General features: G+C 50.0%; 1 protein-coding gene across 2 annotated transcripts in view; it reads left to right on the top strand.

The window, feature by feature from the left end:
- Positions 1-5,534: 5,534 nt before the first annotated feature.
- The window catches only part of Rnf220 (ring finger protein 220), a 226,988-nt gene continuing 214,088 nt past the window's right edge, over positions 5,535-18,434 (top strand). For both annotated transcript variants that reach the window (XM_028893202.2, XM_028893201.2), the window contains exon 1: positions 5,535-6,275. In XM_028893202.2, coding sequence (XP_028749035.1) covers positions 5,651-6,275 — 625 coding nt within the window. In that variant the 5' untranslated portion in view covers positions 5,535-5,650. The remainder of the gene's footprint in view (positions 6,276-18,434) is intronic.

Here is an 18,434-nt window from a genome sequence, read left to right as displayed (position 1 = left end):
CTGGTCTCCTGGGATTGGGGGGGGGGGGGTCGGGATCCCCTCTTCCAGCGATTCTAAGGAGCGAGGCGGAAGGACGATTTGTAAAACCGGGCGCCTTGCTCTTTTTGTAGTTTTTTTTTTTTTTTTTAAATCTTCGACCTGCCTTAAACTGAGTAACAATTTCTCTTCTCCCGACTTGAGAGCAAAACTTTTCAGCGAGCACGCCGGTTGCTGCAGTCGCGCGGCCACCGCCGCCGCGCTCGTCACCCCCGGCCCGAGCGACCTTCTCCGCCCGGAGCCCGGCCCAGCCACCGCGCTCCGGAGCCTCCGGCCACCCCCCACCCCCAACCCGGGCCTTTTCAGGGCTCGGCCTGGGCGTTTCGCCTTTGTGCTTTGTAAGAGAAAGGCTTTTCTTCCAGGGCACAACAAACTTGGGCGGAGAGCTTCCGTATGGCCCCCCGGGCGAGGCCGCCCACGGTGGTGAGGCCATCTAGGGATGCGAGGTTCGTCCTGCGCTACAGTATCCCCTGCAAGAGCTCGAGGCCCGGGTGCCCGTGGCCGGCGAGGGCGTTGTGGAGCCCCGAGGTGACGGGGGCTCGGGGTGTTGGAAAGCAGAGGACACATTCTCCTTTCCCATTAAGAACGCGCTGGTCCGGGTCACCGCTCCAGTCAAGGCCCGGGGTCTGGGCCGGGAGCCGGACGCACATCGGGTGGCTGGAGTGCTTAGGGCCAGGGCCACCCGGATGGGGCGCGGCCCTGTCTGGGTGGCCTGAGTCGTCCCAGGTCTCGCGCCTGTGCCCTATCGCTGCTCCAGAAACAGCCGAAAGGGAAAGCACCCGCGTTCCCTGCTCACGATGTCCTGCAGCCACGACCTACCTCCCGCCTCCGCTGTGGCCTCGGCTTGAAGAGGCAATTGGGGGTTCGGTGGCGGGGGGGCGGGATAAAACGAGAAGGGGACGACCAGGGAGGAAGCAGCGAGTAAGACAGAGAGGAACCAAGCAGGCTGGGGCCCGGCGCCCCCCACCACTCCACCCCCGGCTTTTCCCGCAAAGGGAAAATGAGCGAAGGGGTAAAGACAGAAAGAGCGTCGAGAAAAAGCGAGGCGGGCGTTTCCCGTTCGGATCCCTCCCGGTCGGCAGAGCCCGGGCGAAGTGGTGTGAGTTCTCTCGCTGCGCTCCGGGCGGGCGAGGAGGGGCAAGGCCGAGGACTTGGTGGCGGCGCTCTACCGGGGCCGGGGCGCGGAGCGAGCCGGGACACACCTGTTCTCCAGCCGTGCCGGGGTTTTGCGGCCGGGCGGTGGCTGGGGGAACCGCCGAGCCCCTACCTGCTACACCCCACGCCCGCAGTCCGGGAACCGCGAGGGCCTTGCGGCTCCGCACTCGCCCTCATTCGGAGCGGAGTGGAGGAGTCCGGGGCTGCCGGCTAAAGGGGCGCGCGGTCACCGTGTCCGGGTGACCCGCGAGGCGGGGCGGTTTAGGGGCTCCGGGTCCTTGGACTTTGGTCCAAAACAGGCTGCTTCCAGCGCCTGCCCCCAGGCAGTGTGCGCCTTCAGACCTGGGTCCCTGGGTTTGTGTTTCTTCCGGGACTGGCGCCTTGGTTCCCCAAAGTTAAACTGTTTCGAGCGGAGGTTGTTGGGGTCTTTGTACAAAGACAAGCGAGAGGGGTCAGGCCACCGAGTGGTGGGTTTGGCTCAGCGTTGACCCCAAGTTTATAGAGGTTTCTCCTTCTCCTCTTGTTCCCTCGTTTTCCCTAAAAGAGTTATTTTTCACCCCTGAGTTGAGACTCTTCGTGGCTGAAATCTGCACCCGCACGCTCAGCATCCCCTTTTCCGCGTGCTCTCAGATGGGTCAGGCTGTCGCGGATTCGCATCCGATGGCCAAGCAGGACCTGGTTCTAGATCCAAATGTGCCACGGGCTACTGGGCCGGGTCTGAATCGCAGGCGTCGGCCCTAGCCTGGGAGTCGCATTAGCCTTATGCTCCCTGAGCCCTCGCACATGGTGGTAAAATTTCTGTTAGGGCGGTGTTTCCACATACCCGCTGGGCATTCAGTGTGCGGGGGAATTCTCTTCAAGCGAAGTCTGTGAACTTAAAAAAAAAAATTCTTTCCTCCATTCTTCACAACCCCCCGCTATTCTGGCCTCATTTCCCATTGTTCTTTGCTTTTTAAGTTGCCCGTTAATTTTTTAAAAGTTTATTTATGCAAAGGAAAAATATCGTTTAATTTGTTCTATTATTTTAAGTCATGGCTTTTGGAAACGGTTCAGAGACCACAAAAATGTCACCTGTTGTAATAAGCAGAGGAGCGTTGCGTGTGCATTTTAATTGCCAGCAGAGTCCTAGTTTGGTGGGCGCCCTGAGTTCGGCTCTGGGAAAGAGCTTGCTTGCTTTGTGGCAGTCATTTCCAAGTGGGTTTGGCTCTCAACAGCCAGCAGCAGCAGCAGCAGCAGCGACACGGCTTCCTTGCACTACCATCCCCGGAGCGGGTGAAGAGGCCCCGACCCTAGCTAGGCAGGGGTGGGAGACAGCTAGCTCACTGGCTGAGACTTTCTGTCTGGCTTTCGGTTTTTCCACACGAAAAGTGGCTAGTTTGCATCCGAGAGCGCGGACCGCTACGCACCAGCCCCGTCTCAGATAATTGCACATTCTAAAAGCCAGCTTCTTCATTTGTCTTGGTTCTGGCATGTTTAACCACGCAATTAGTAATCCCACTAATTATTCAGTTAGCCGACGTTTTGTATCCACTTTAAAGCAAGGTCGGGTGTACGGAACAAACAAACTCCCATACATACAAATCTGAACCAAACCCATCACGTCAAGGATTTGAAATTTTAAAAACTCGATATTTGTTGGTCCCTCTGTCCAACCTCACTGCCTGCCGGACAATTTATTTAGCTTCGTGGATTGATCCCTCCTCCTTGTTTAGTTAATTCAACAAAGACTTTTTGCAATCTGTTTGGAGTTTGTCTGATGCCGTGGAAAAGTAGCTGATGATTTATTTGGTTGCTTTTCGATTTCTGTCTTCAGCCCTTCTTTCTCCTCCTTTCAGAGGGGATGTCAGCTGTTATTACTTCCTATTGATCCCTTTGCAAAGTGAGAAGTGAACTAAAATTAATGTCAATTCCACTGCTCGGATCAATAGCTGGAGTTATTTTAATCTGGATTTGCACGAAGTGCTAAATTAAAAAAAATCAGCATAGAGGCAGAAAAGTACCCGTTACTTACTTTCTCTCTGCCCAGGTCTTCATGGCCACCCAAATGCACCATCAAGCTGATTATCTTACAATCCATATTTTTTTAATTAAGAGGGTCAGTTAGTTTTCTTATTTTGGGTTCTGTGTTTAAATCCATGACATTTTGACATTGGGAGTGTATTAACTATAGATTTTCATAATGACTGTGGTCTGCTGAAGCCTCATCTATACTGTTCATGTGAGGAGGGGGAAAGAAAGAAAGAAGAAAGGGAAAAGAAAAAAATGCCCCTCCTCCCTTGCAGAGACCAACGCCCACACAGTGGAGGAGAAGAGATGTGGCCTGGAAAAATAGTGTTGATTTATTTTCAGTATAATGAAGTTTTCAAATGAATACCCAGGTTTGAGTGATTCACCACATTCTATTGGAGTGTCCGGTGCTGTCGCCAGATCACTAATTTATGAAACTCATTTAACATAATGAGGTGATCTAGGAAGTAAAAAATGGAAAATGAATCCTGGGGGGGATGGAGTTATTTTGGGGAAGAAGCATTCCTGCCCTCACCCCTGGGGCGTTAGGTCTGTCCTTTCCTCCAGCCAGCCTCGACTACTGTATGTGGCTTCATAGACACACAGTTATTCATTTTTGTTGTGAAGAGCGACGTGGACCCCTTGGAACAGCCTTAGACCCACTTTCAGATCATCCATGTTGTGGGACCATTAATCTGACTTGAAAACAGCCAAGAACCGAATTCCCAGACTTGTCAGGCTAACTGGCTGTCCTTGGCAGACCATTCCCTACCCTGCCATAACTTGACAGGAAAGTTATTTAAAATTTGGAAGAGAGAAAATCCGTTAATGTGAGATACATAATCTGGTAATTTAGCAATGATGTCTATAAGGAGAGATGCCAAATGAGGAAGCAGTCTGATGGTGTCCACTCATCTTCCCAATTAATAACAGTCATTGACATGTCTGCTACAGGATGGGAGAAGGAAATACTCTCCTTTCACTGCATTAAGTAAGGGGGATTCAGCGGCAGTTTAACTGAGGTTTTCTGCTTGAGGGAATACCAAAGATGTTCCACTACAGAGGTGGGCTTTTTAAAGGGAGGGAATCAGTTTTATTTTTGACATGACTCTCAATTTATAATTTGTAACAGATGGTAGTTTGGATTATACTTTTAAGTTCTATTCAGTTTCCACTGAGAATATAGATTTGAGGCTAGCGAGCCCTGCTATTCATCTGATATTGCCCTGCCTTTTGATATCCAGTTCTTCTCCCTCAACCCCCACTTACTGTATTAGAAACCCAATCGGTGGCTATGAAAATGTACAACCTAATTTTTATAAGGGAAGCTGGAAGAGGTCTCTCTGAAATCCAGTTTGTTCTGGGGGGCCTTTATTGGACATCAACTCTGCCTGGGCCAATAAACTGAACAAAATAAGTCAGAAATTTTGTTAACATTTTGTTCTAAATGTTAATGGTAAATCCAAGGCAGTTTACAAATTTCCTTAAGCGTGACTGACTGCCTTAGTAACCAAAATTACTAATCCAGTTTTTTCTGCCCTGGAAAAAGAGCATGTGCCAAAGGCACCAGTTATGGTTTTAAAAAATCGTCAGAGGTGCCAGGCATTTTGTTGATGATGTTGTTTCTTCTTAGAAGAACAAAATAGGAAGACTCTGTGATTAGAGGGGGTTGTGCACCAAAAATAATATATCAGCTATTTGTCCACATGGCACTGATTTCTAGAGACAGTCTCGGGTGATGCATGAAGATGTATGTGTATGGATTGGCCCAGTGCGTGATTTAGCCACACGTACAATCTGTACCAACTAATGGGTACAGATATCCGTGGTCTAGATGTGCGTGACATAGGGATCTGTCAGTATAAGGATGAAGAAAGATATTAATATGGGACACCATATAGGTGGAGCCTGGTCTCTGAACTCAAGCCTGCCGTGAGTAGGGCTTGCAGGTGGAAGCCCTTTAAGATAGAGACACCCCCACCACCACCTAATCTACTGGGTGACTTGGCCTTCCAAAGCTCATTTGCTCAGGGAATATTGTATTTGGAGGTTTTATGATTTTTTTTTCTTTGCTGGGCTCAGGCGCATTTCACCCGGAACGTGTAGGGACCAAAGTCAGCTACGCGTACATCACAGTAAGTTGTCTATTGATTTTCCTGAATGAAAACGGTCTGCTGCTGCTGCCCACTGGCTCCTAAAGCCTGTGGTGTCTCTTGCCCGAGCATCTGTAAGCCAGAAGGATGGTGTTTCAATCACTTGGGGGTTCCCTTTCCTACCTCCCTCTGACTTTCCTCCCCCCTCTTTTTTTTCCCCTCTTTGCTGTTTCTGCAGGTCTTCGAAGGGCATGATTCTCCAGTAATAATCCTCGCCCTGATCCAAGGTGCAGGTCGGCCTCCCTCCCAGGGAAGACTGCTTCTTGTGTGACACCGACCGACCATCCAAAGAGACTCCGATGGACTTACACCGGGCAGCCTTCAAGATGGAGAACTCATCCTATCTTCCCAACCCTCTGGCATCCCCAGCACTGATGGTCTTGGCGTCCACTGCCGAGGCCAGCCGGGATGCCTCCATCCCTTGCCAGCAGCCACGACCCTTTGGTGTACCCGTCTCAGTAGACAAGGACGTTCATATTCCCTTCACTAATGGCTCCTACACCTTTGCCTCTATGTACCATCGGCAAGGTGGGGTGCCCGGTACTTTTGCCAATCGTGATTTCCCCCCTTCTTTACTACACCTACACCCTCAGTTTGCTCCCCCAAATCTAGATTGCACCCCAATCAGTATGCTCAATCACAGTGGTGTGGGGGCATTCCGTCCTTTCGCTTCCACGGAGGACCGGGAGAGCTATCAGTCAGCCTTCACGCCAGCCAAGAGACTCAAGAACTGCCATGACACAGAGTCTCCCCACCTGCGCTTCTCAGATGCAGATGGCAAGGAGTATGACTTTGGGACACAGCTGCCATCCAGCTCCCCTGGTTCACTCAAGGTTGACGACACTGGGAAGAAGATCTTTGCCGTGTCTGGCCTCATCTCTGACCGGGAAACATCCTCGAGCCCAGAGGATCGGAATGACAGATGTAAGTACTTTGGTTGGAGCCCCCTCTCCACCCCCAATAAGCCCTGCCTTGCGGAAGTGTTCAACAGGTGGGCAGCATTGCGCATGCTCCTAGTGCCGGGCAAGGCCAACTGCGTCCCTTGTGATAGTTGTGATGGCTAATGCTTACTTATCTCTCCTCAATGACCAATGATTCAATTCTTTCAGGTTTTCTGATGGTAGCTAGAGGCAGGCTGGTCTCAGTACCAGGCCTGGCTGGCTTCTCTGGAGACTGGAGAGAAGAGGGTGTCACAGACACATAGGTTCCTAGGGAATTGGGGGCCCCAGGAAACTTGTCTTACCCTGCCTGTTCGCTGTCTTCGTGTGGTTCTCTGATGACAATGTTATTCTTTTCGTTTTCTCCACCGTATCGTAGCCAGCAGACCCCACGTGATTATATTTCCCCAACTCTCAGCTCTTGTCTGCATCAGGTTATTTGTCACAGAAGGACAAAAGTGTCGTCAGCCACCATAAAGCATTTCAAACAGCTGTGTTTTCCTTGGGATCACAAGGCTGCAAAGCTGGCTTCTCGTGGGAGTTGACAGGTTTGCGGGATGCTTACCCTGGAGCTAGCTTTTAGGACCAGACGTAGCTGACCTGTGTGATTGTCCCATGCTTGATGTTCACAACTGTTATTAATTTCTGCTTATGAAACGGCTTTTCTCATGTTCTCCCATGCCTTGGTAGGTTCTGGCTACGTTCACTCATTGTTGGGACTTAACCTTTCTTGGGAACTTGTGGACTAAAAGGGCAGAACCCTGCAATCTTCTGCTCCGATATAATCAAAAAATAATTGTGTTTTGGAGCTCTGGGGCTGTGGGTAGACAGAGCAGTTTTCTTCAAGCCTGGCGAGAATTTATGAACTCAGGGTGTTTTTCCAGCCAACCTTTTGTTCTAAGATTTGCTGCATTTTATTTTCTTAAGAGAACTACAGCTGGGGTTTGCCTCCCCTTTCTGTTCCTTTTTTCCTTTCCTTTTTTTTGCTCCTGTCCTCTCTATAACCACCAACAGGAACACCGTTTCTTTCTTTCTCTTCTCTTTATGACGCCGAGGAGAGTAATAGAGACATTGCCGCTTTCTCCCCTGTTGGCCGTGCTTCCTCAGGCTGTCTGCTTGAATTAGGCACTGTGTTAACTTTCCTGTGCTAAAAGGCATCTGCCTACACCCAGCGTACCTTTTCAATAAAAGTCACCATAAAATCAACCTGCCTTGTAAATCCATCGCTCTTTGGTTTTGAAATATGTTGAGAGTGTGTCTTTTTATGTCAGTGTCTGTAAGCCAGAGACCTCCCCACTTCAGGGAGAAGGCTGCGGCTGTGTGTCGGGGCCGCCACGAAGCCCTGGCGCTCTGGCTGTCACCTTTTCACTTTCTGTTGACGACTGTGTGCTATGATCCTGCTTCCTGGTGGACCTGCTGGACAGGTGTTGGCCTTGTGTTGGCCTGGTTTTCTATTTTGTTTCAATTTTCATTCCTTGAGTGGTGAAGGCTCCTGGAAACTGGCCCCCGTTAAAGCTGGGCTGAGTTAGGGTTTGACCAGTTCTTCCCCACTTTTCCCTCCAAGCACAAGTTGAAAATGAAATCCTCTCAAAACCAATATGCGGTACACATCTGGAGATTAAGGCTCCTTTCTTCTCACCCCACACGCCCAGCTTGTCTCTATTTTGTTATCATTTTAGCCCAAACCAGTGTCAGGCTCCCAGAGCAGGAGGAAGCTTGTTAGCCAAGTCAGAGCGCATCGATGTGGCTATCCACCCCGCTCCGAGTGTCAAAGCCATAACTCTTCTGTTTGCCTGGTTTGCATTGTATGGTGGTGCCATCCCCCGCGGAGATGGATCCCTCACACAGGAATACGCCTGGGTGGAGAAAAATTAAATGAGTCTGTCTCCCAAAGTGAAATGGAATTCTGACCTTGAAATTAATGGGATTCTGATCAGAAGGATGGGGAAACTTCTTTATTTCAAATTGTCATGTGAATCGGAATCCTCTTTGCTTTTGTTTAAAATATCCTTCCTTTATAGAGTACTTGGTGTTCTTTTTCTCATACACAGGCGGCAAGCTTGTAGGAAGGTCTGGGAGTACAGGGTACTGTACACACCCAGATTAGTAGGGCTGCATTTGTGACTAACCTTTAACCGGAAACAAAGGCGCCCAGTGAAGAGGAGACTGTCCCCCAGTGGTGGCCCTGGACTCCCTCGCCCTTCCTCGCCTTCAGTGGGATAGCTGCCCTTGCAGAGGCTGGACTGGACCACACCTAAGCTTTTGATTCTGAGCTTTGGAAGGAAGGAGAGACATTTTCTTCAAGGAAGAGCAGCATCACGACAAAGTGGGTAGCAGCTTTCTTGGCTCCTGTCACACACCGACGTGTGTCAGAATATTTATGGTCTGTTTTATGTAAATACATATTTAAGGGCCGTTAGAAGGCCTGTTATCCCCACTAGATGCCTTTCGGGTCCTCCCTACAGAACCGTTTTGAAATAAGTAATATTTCTCAGATAATCCAGTGACAGTATCCAAGACTGCTTCCAAAGGGAGAGAGAGCTCAGGGGCAGATGGAGCAGTGGTGGGGGTGGGGAGGCCAGAGGAGAGCGGAGAGCTCAGGAGAGCATGGGCACAGGAGGCCATGCGTGGGCCCACATTGCCAGATTGAGCCATGTATATTTTAGGCTTGTCAATTATTAAAATTTAGAATTAATTTCTGAGAGGATTGACTGCTTTTTTTTTTTTAGTTCTTGTCAGACAAATATTTTTTTTCATAGAATGTTTTTTAAAAAGTTTCAATTAAGCATAATAGTAAAAGTCCTAAACGAGAGTTTAGCCTCATAATATTTATAGTTTTGCTGGTAGGTGGGGTGGGGGTGAGCATGGGTGTGCATGTTCCTGGCTGAGTGTAGAAGTTTTCTGACTGCATTTTAGGCCATTGGAAATGGGTTTTATAATGGAAACACTGACGGTTTTTACTGTGGCGGCCACCCCCTCCCTCATGCTCTGCATCCATATGCAGACATGCCCACACGCCTTTCAAAAAGACGCCTGCGGACATGCTGTAATGCACACGTGTTCAGCCCTTAACTGGAATGCTGATAGGCAGGGTTTCTTTTGTGATTACATGTGTTCAGGGGGGGGGAAAAAAAAGAAAGATACGAGTTTGGCTATTTGGGTAGTGTCCTCTCTTCTAGTGGATGATTCCCGTTTGCTTGCCTGTCTGTCTACCCACCTGGCTTCCCAGGTGATGCCAAGGTAGGTGTTGGGCCCTGTGGAACAAGGAGACCTTTGCTCTGCAGGACTGACTCACTTGCCCTGGAAAATGGGAGAAGTGTTTTTGTGAGAAGCTGTTCGTGGAGGATTCATAATTCCCCAGGAAGGGGACTGAGGTAACTCCCGTTTATTGTCATTCCCTGAACCAGTCCCCAAGGCACCCTGTCCAGGGAAATGACGTGAAAATTTATGGGCCAATTACGTATAGCCCATGTTGTGTCTTACATATGAAGTATCTATAGATGTGTTTCCCAGGGCCTTTAAAATAAACATTCCTCATTAAGGAAACTTTGCAGCCCAAGGAAAGGTAAGTCCTGCAGGCTGCTGCCTGGCACTAGAATCCCTGCATCTCTCATGGTGTGCCCTAGGCCCTATCATACGCGTCTCCTGATGGCTTTCTTCAGGCCACCCCTTGGCCCGGATTCCTACCTCCTGGACAGTCTTTGACCTTACCTTACCTAATCCCAAATTGGAGTTGGTCAGCATGCATGCTTACCCTAGGCCTGAGAGAACTCAGAACTGCACACGTAGAGCTGTGACTGGCCCTGCCTTTTGGTTCACCCCAGGAAAGGGCACTGGACACTGCTCATCAGTGGTTTTGCCTGGTCCTCTCCCTTAGGACCTTCCCTGTGGCCAGGTACTTTCACCCATAGGTAGGAAACCTGAGATCTCCCAGAAAGTCCTGTCTGTTTTGTTTGATGCTCATCTCTGATACATTTGAAAAGTCAGCCCCAGGTCCCAAAGGCCGCGATTGGAGATAGTAGTTTGCACTCGAAATGTGTCTATATTGAGGCACGTGTCATTGAAAACCTTATGTCCTAAGAATCAGCCTAGCCCACCTAGGCCAAAGGCAGCTTGGAAAGCTAGCTGACATCAGAGGGGCGAGATACTCTCCAAGGGTTCTGGGACTGGAGTGGGCAGGGAAGATTAATTCCCAGGCTCCACCTCTAACTGCAGCTGGAGCAGATGACCAGTGTGAAGGGTCAGTCACTGACCAGAAAGAGGGGTCAGAGGGTTGCCTGTGTCTTGACTGCTCAGGTCCTGACTGCCCAGATCTAGCCCCACCATGCGCTCAGCTGCCTTGGGTTTTCCTCCCACCCATTTCTCCCGCGGGGCAAGAACTCCTGTGATGTGTGTGGTTGTTGCCGTTCGTTCACTCCCAACACAGTCACGGATGCTCCCTTTCATGCTGCTGGGTTTAATTGTCTTGTTGGGATAAAGAAATGTTTGCACAGCTAAAGTGGGGCCGGGCTGGACGGGAGCGGTCCCCGATGGCTGCAGAGCCATCTGGCCTGGCTTGGCTCTGCTCTGCGAGCCGCTCGCCCAGCGCCTGGGCTGGCTCTGGCGGCCGCTCTCCCCGGCCCTCGCCCGCGGTCGCCTCTCACGGCGGGAATGCCTCATCACCATGGTGAGACGCGGACCCCGGGGCCGTCCTCCCTCCTCGCCGAGCGCCCTCCCTCACGTCAATTGTCATGCAGAAGCGATCCGGGCTGCCGCTTCCTCGCGGCCGCCAGCCAGCGCCTTGCCGCCCGCACCGGGGTGGCTGGTAATTGACCGTGGGGGAGGGCGCGGGGACGCGCGGGGACGCGCCCGCAGGCCGGGCCACCCAGTGGGCAGCGCCCGCCGCCCAGGCGGGTCCGCAAACGCTTTCAGGGGCGCGGGTGACTTCGCCGTCGCTCATCAGGAAGACGTCGGTGCGCGGTCCCCAGGGTGCCGGGAAGGTCCGCGCAGCAACCCCTCCACCGCCCCGCCCTCCACGGCCCCACGCGCCCACGTCGCTCTAAGAAATCAGTTCCTCTGAACAGACTTGGGAAACGACAGCGACCGGGCGGGAGGTGCAGGCCGGTGCCCCGGAGAGATTGGGACTGCGCGCGCGCGTGCCGGGTGGCCATGGGGCGGGCGGGGCAGCAGAGACCAGGGCTTAGGCGGCGCGCTGAGCCAGGAGGGGGGCCGAGGGCAGGGGGGACCCGAGACGGACTTGTGCACACACACGCATGTGGCCCCAGCTTTCCCTTGGGCAGCAAGGCTTTGAGGCTTTTCCTTTCTGTTTCAAAAAGATTTTTTTGCCCCTTCGTCCGGCTTTTTCAAATCTGTGAAATATGCCAGGGAGTGTTTCCCAAGCCCGGGCTTGGTGAATCGGCAGGATTGCTGGTATTCGGGCGAGGCAGCCGCGGTCGCCTCTGACGCTGGGAGGCTCGCAGCCAGCACAGCGGGACTCGTTAAAGTCAGGGCAATTTCTGGAACTCTTCCCACGGGAAGTTGTCCGGAACTGCCTTCCGGTCAGCGGGCCCCAGGTTGATTATTTGGTAGCACCCCCCCTTTTTTTTTTTACTGTTTGAAAACAAAACCAAACCACACAATCAAAACAAAACCTCACACTGAATCCAAAGTGGCTCTCCTTCCCACCCTCTGTCCTCTTTAGGCAGGAAGGAGAGAACTGAAAATAAAATTATATCTTCATATTGTTTTTTTAAAATTTTAACCCTTATTAACTACCTCCATCCGGTTAATAAGTATTAGCACAAGATAAAGTGTAACCTTTGTAAATACTCCGGATTTAAAGTGACAATGCATTTAATCGAGCTGAAATTCTTAATGTTTTTCCCCCTTGGTTTTAACCCATAAACCACATGCATCTGGTTAATGAATATCAGACCGCACATAGAAATTATTCTTTATAAATACTTGAAATTTGGGGTGATGATACATGTTATCATAAAACCCACACGATTTTAACACCAAAATAACCATAATTTTTGGAGTTGAATATTCCCACGTGTTAGCAATATTTCTTTTATCCCTCTCAAAGATCAGCTGCAAACTTCAGGATAACGTATTGCTATTCAGCCGCCAACAGGCCTTACAAATTTTAAAAGTGTCACTTCAATTGTGCATTTGTGACTGAACAGAATGTGTTTTTATCTTCAAAGTGTGTGCTCCAGGTGGGGGATTGCTAAATATCTCTTTTTTTGGAGGAAAGAGAAGAATTTTCTGGGAGAAAAAAAAAAAAACTTTATGCCAGGCAAGGTGGCACATGTCTTTAATCCCTGCCCTAGAGAGACAGAGGCAGGCAGATCTCTGTGAGTTCAAGGCCAGCCTGGTCTACATAGACAGACTTTGTCTCAAAAATAAATAAATAAATAAAATAAATAGAAATTTATTAGGTCTTTTCCAGGCTAAGGCCTGGAATGGTTAAGCCTGGTAGATGCTAGGTAAACAGCAGGAATTTATCCCATTCCAGCCCTACTCAAAGGATTAAGCTTTCTTTCTTTTTTTTTTTTTTTAATCTTAGTTACATTTTAATTTTGATGTTAAGAAAGGTGTGTATGGCCAGGCGGTGGTGGCACAGCTGGGCAGTGGTGGCGCACGCCTTTAATCCCAGCACTCGGGAGGCAGAGCCAGGCGGATCTCTATGAGTTCGAGGCCAGCCTGAGCTACAGAGTGAGTTCCAGGACAGGTTCCAAAGCTACACGGAGAAACCCTGTCTCGAAACAAAACAAAACAAAAAAGGTGTGTGTGTATGTGTGTGTGTGTGTGTGTGTGTGTGCGTGCGCGCGCGTTTCTTGCTTTGGTGCCGAGCACATCAAAAGGCTAAGTAAGCTTTAGATGAGGGTCTAATATATGGATGGTGGTAGTTATGATCTAGACTTGGAAATTCCCATGAGCATGCTACTCATGTGCTGTAGGACTAAGCTAATTCCAAAAGCATGGAGGCTCAAGCCAAGGCAGGGGGAGGCCTTACTTAGGCCTTGACTTTGATGACCACAGAGGTGGGGAGATTTTTTGAAATCTTTTCCTTAAATACAGACTTATTTTACTGATGACTTGGGATGGTAAAACACTCCCATAACTTAAAAATAATTGAAATTTACTTTTTTTCTCCTGACCTTCTAGGAACTCAAAACTGGAGTCTCTTTCCTTCCCCACACGTGTTTGCTCAGTAAACTCCTGTGGTGAAGCCCGTAAACTGCTTTTAACCTGCTGTAGGTGTCTGTTTAGAGCCAAGTTCCTGTCTAGATCCTGGTGGAAGCTGGAAGTCAGCCTCACAGTATGGGAGCTCTGTAGACACACAGGACCTCCTGGCAATTCAGATATTTCAAAGTCAGTCTGGAGCCAGGGGGAAATGATGGGACCTTGTAACACCTTGTCAGAAGACAACCAGCTCAGTGAGCCTCCTGTGACTCACCTCATGAGAGTTGTCTCCATTTTGTGGCTGAGACTTACAGCTTTGCATCTGTCTCAGAGCAGCAGGGACAGAGCTCTGGAGGGAGGGGCAGGAGCAGCCCTGGAGAGGCCTTCGCTTTATTTTCAGGTATATGATTCCCATTTAGGTGCCGGCTAATCCTATATTACTCTCATTCGACCTTGCTTTTTTGGAGTTTGATTTAAATCAAGTCAGAGCGACCTAGCATAATAAATACCTGTTAGAGGGATAAAAGCTGTGTGGGGCCCTTTGAGCTTCAACTTGAACGTGTTTCACATGAGAGGTGAAGAGGCAATAGAATATAGTGGTAAATGAATGCAGCCTCCAGAGCTGAGTTACAACTCGTTAGCTTACTTGCTAGGCAAATTACTTAACCTGTCCAGGCCTTAGTATTCCCACCTGCAAATTGGGAATTAGACAACCTAACAGAGTTGTTGTGAAGGACCAAGCGATCATAAATACATAGATAAGCATTAAGTGTTCAATATGTAATGATGGTTATCATTCCCAGGACAATGTGGTACATTCTTCTTCCTTGCTAGAAACCCCGATAGAGCCAAACACAGGGTCATTAACAGCGGCATGTACAGAAGACCCTCTCTCACCCACTCAAGCCGGATGGCTGTGCACAAAAGGGGGAGGGGGAGAGGTTGGTGAACCCTTGTCTGTGACGGCCAGCTGCTTCACCTCCCTTTATTACCGTCCAGCCGCCAAGATTAACCCAGGGTTTATTCACAAGCAAGCTAGTACAAGAGTTCGAGGAACTGGGTGTACAGGTCCGGAAGGGACTTGACTGGGTGAGAGATGTAGGCAGCGGTGGCTCAGGCCAAAGGACTTCAACCTCGTGGTGTCTTCTTATTCTAGGTTTTTGTATGATCAGACAGTATTGGAAACAAATAGCAAATTAGAATCTGTGAGGGAAGGAGGTTTGGAACATGCCTAATGAGATTTGCCACTGTGGTGTCTAAGTAGTATTAGAATGCAAAGTTCCAGAATCTCAGTATGTCCTTAGATTTGTAAGTTACGCAGACGATCTCCCCCTCTTGTCTGTGTGAGACAAATCTGTGGACCTTCCCCCATCTGTGTGTGTCACAGTCCTACAGCATGATGGATCGTTTGTGCTTGGGGGAGGCTTAGGATGGGGCTTGGAGGGGCCTTGCAGGTCAGGAGAGAAATACAGCCCCGGCTCTGCGGTAGGGGGGCTGCCAGGGAGGGATTAGCAGGGGGGGGAGGGCAGCGCTAGGCAGGAGTGGGAACCGGGCCTCCTATGCATGTAGTGCCTGGACTCATTCTCTGGGGAGTAAAAGAGGGCTGGCCGGCCATTACTCAGAGCCACAAATAAAGTCAATGCTTTTCTCTTTGTCAAAAGCAAGCCCCGTGGGGCTAGGGGATACCTGCCAGAGAATGACTCTGCATGTCTGTGAGGAAAGGACAAGACCAACTCTCTACCAAAGAGCCTTGTGTTCCATGGCTGCCGTTCCAGAGAGTAGTTCATATTTGGAAGGTCTCATGGTCACATGGGTGTGTATCAGTACCAGCCATCAGAGGCCGTGGTCAGCTGTCTCCACAACCCTCTTTGTGGCTCCCTTGAAAGAAGAGGTCCAGCTCCCTGTTGGGGGCCACAGAACCCCACAGAGCAAGGACCACCAAATTCTGCTGCCTCCCTGTCACCAGGTCCTCTCCAGACATAGACATAGAGGCGTGTGGCTGGCTGGTGAGAAAGGAAATACTGAACATGCTTGATTTTAAGTATTTGGTTTTCGGTTCACTCTGTAGCCCAGGCTAGTCTGAAACTCACTGTGCTGCAGAGACTAGTCTGGAACTTACTATGTAGCTTAGGCTACCCTGCAACTTGTAATGACCCTCCTGCCTCAGCCTCCTTCCTCTATGCTGGAGTTACAGCACACCACCATATCCCTGCTCATTTTCAGTTTTGGAGAAGGGGGGGATATTCTCAGACTGAAGTCCAAATGCCAGAACGTTCGATGGGAAGAAATAGTTGGAAAGGAGAAGGGGAGTCTAGGTGACTTCAGAAGTGAAGTCGGTGGTACATGCTGGGGGAAGGAATCAGCAGGACTGCAGTTAGGGCCTAGGCTTTGGCTTCCTTCCTGAGCAGTAAAATTAAAAAAAAAAAAAAAAAAATCCTTAGAACAACAGAAGTCTGGATGTGTGAGCTTCCTTCCTGACAGGCCAACCTGGTGGGGCTTCATTCACCCCAGCAGCAGTCAAGGTTGATTTACAGGGTGGGGTGGGGGTGGGAACCTAGACATGTGTGTGTGGGGTTAACCCTTTCCTGACCACAGGCTTCATTTCTCCCTCCCACTGTGGTGTGGACGGCTTTTTTTTACTGTCATCCCTGTGGAAGAGAGTGCTCAGACCAGGAGAAGCTGAGTCACTTGAAGGAGATCTTCAGGTCTGTGACAGCCGGCATTGTGGCTGAAGGCTGGCAAGCACTCTTGGGCTTTGGGTGACATTCTGTTGACTTTTGGAGCGTCACACTTGGTCGTGAGCTCTGCATTGGGGTGGTCCTAGGAAGCACTGTTACTGTGAGATATTGGTACTGCCTGGGGGGACGGGGCTTCTTCCTCTTGGCTGTTTGGTGGTGGTGGTGGTGGTGGTGGTGGTGGTGGTGGTGGTGGCGGCGGTGGTGGTGGTAAAAACATCCCCACAGAAAGTGGAATACATCCATTGATCTATTTCATCATTCAGTCAGATTTCCCAGGTATCTCCGTTCTTCCCAGAACCAGACTCTGTGCTGGGGAGGGAATGGTGAGCAGAAGAATCATAGCTTGTGCTTTCCTGGAGCTTAAAGTTTAGTTAGCATCTGAAGGGGAGCTGTGAAAAGTGTTATTACTGGAGAAGTCTAAACCACCATGGGATTAGAATCGGGAGTGTCTGATCTTGTCTGCGATTCGGGGTCTCTCTGAAGCAGGCCACTTTTAAGCTGATATCTTAAAATCAAGCTATTATTTAATCAAAGCAGCTTGGTGCAACAGTTTTTAGATGGAATATTGCATCTGAGAATGGAAGAAAGAACCCCAGAGCTGGCATGGATTGCCTGTGATAAGTTGTGGGTACCATTTCTCCATGCTAAGATCTGAGATGTGACCTCTGATAGCGACAGTACCTTATTCAGGCTTTCTTGACAGTAACCATTTGGTGCTTAGATGATTCTGAGTCCCAACATCAGAGAGGACTCTGCTTTTAAAGTAGCTTTATAAGCCAGGCATAGTGACACACACCTTAAATTCCAGCACTCAGGAGGCAGAGGCAGGTAGACCTTTATGAGTTTGAGACCAGTCTGGTACCATATAGTGAGCCCTAGACCAGCCAAGGCTACATAGAAAGACCCTGTCTAAAAAAAAAAAAAAAGCTTTTTTTAAGGATATCACTATAAAATAGTACTTAGTGACATGTATCTTAATATCAGAAGACCCAGGAGAAGCCAGAACCAAGAATAAAGACTCAACAGTTGTTTGCTGGGAAGGAAGGCCTTACCCTGCTGATGTTTAGCCAGGTAGGTGAGGGTCCTTGTCTTTTTACTGAAGTTCGTGGTGTGGTCTATACTTGGTACCTCACAGAGATGTGCTAGGTCTCATGACTCAGAGCGCTCGCTCCGTTGACCTTCACTAAGCACCTGGATTCCTGGCACCCTCTCCTGGCAAAGCTTCCCATGGGAGGAGCATTGCTTAGACTGTCACACAGGGAAGCTTAGCGCCGCTGAGAGCACTGAAGAAGTGAAAAAGCAAGCCGAGCGGACTGTTGCTGCAGCCGGGCGCATACAGGCACACTAGAGGCAGCTCCCTGCCTCGGGACCCCCACCAGCCCAGCTGTGGTTTTCCCTGCCCCTTATCTCCACCGTCTCTCTCCATCCACAGCATTTCCTGCGCTTCTGTGTGCAGAGCGGTTTTTTTTGCCCCGTGCTATCTGCATGGGAGCCAGAGAACTCCATCACACTTCCGCTTCTTGAGGGCCCCGTGGACAAGGTGAACAGCGAGCATGTGCATGTGGGAAAAAGTGGCCCTTGAACGGGCGTCGCGAGCTTGTGGATGTCAGGACAGGGAGTCAGCCCCATGACGGGGGTTCACAAATGTGCTGTCGAGACTGCTCCTTCAGCTGTGGTGGTGGGAGAAAGATGGAAGAGAGGGTCAGGGCTGGTCGAGACTGTCCCCTATAATGCAGATTCTCAGGGCCCACACTGGACTGGCTCTTCTGAGTTCAGAAGGAGCCTCCCCAGATCATTTCTGTGAAAGATGGAAGGGAAGATTTTGCAAAGGAGTTTGGTCTTAAAGGGAGGTGAGCCAGGACCAGACAGAACGGATAGGCTGTAATCTACCCAGGAATTTCGGAGATTAAGGATGAAGATGGAGGGCCCTGGGGACCAACAGTACCTTCTTCCAGGCTCCTGTCATGGGGACCATCTGTCCAGCTGCCTCTGGTCCTGCCATGCCCAATTCTGCCTTGGTCCCTCTTCCAGTCATCTCCCCCTTTGCCTCTCTTATTGCTGATCAGCTGACTGTGTGTGCTCAGACCTCCCCTTCTGGGTGCAATATTGTCATTATGAGGCGGCCCAGCAGAGGGGCATGAGGTGCTTAGCCAGATGTGCAGGAGTCCAGCATGCCTTGATGCTCCTTGGGCTCCAGCCAACAGCTGTCTGCTGGTGACTGCCGCATTGCCAGAAGG

This window comes from Peromyscus leucopus, chromosome 2 (assembly GCF_004664715.2).
Source record: "Peromyscus leucopus breed LL Stock chromosome 2, UCI_PerLeu_2.1, whole genome shotgun sequence".
Taxonomy (NCBI): Eukaryota; Metazoa; Chordata; class Mammalia; order Rodentia; family Cricetidae; genus Peromyscus; species Peromyscus leucopus.
Note: the sequence above shows the minus strand (reverse complement) of the source record. Positions and strands in the feature narration are given on the sequence as shown.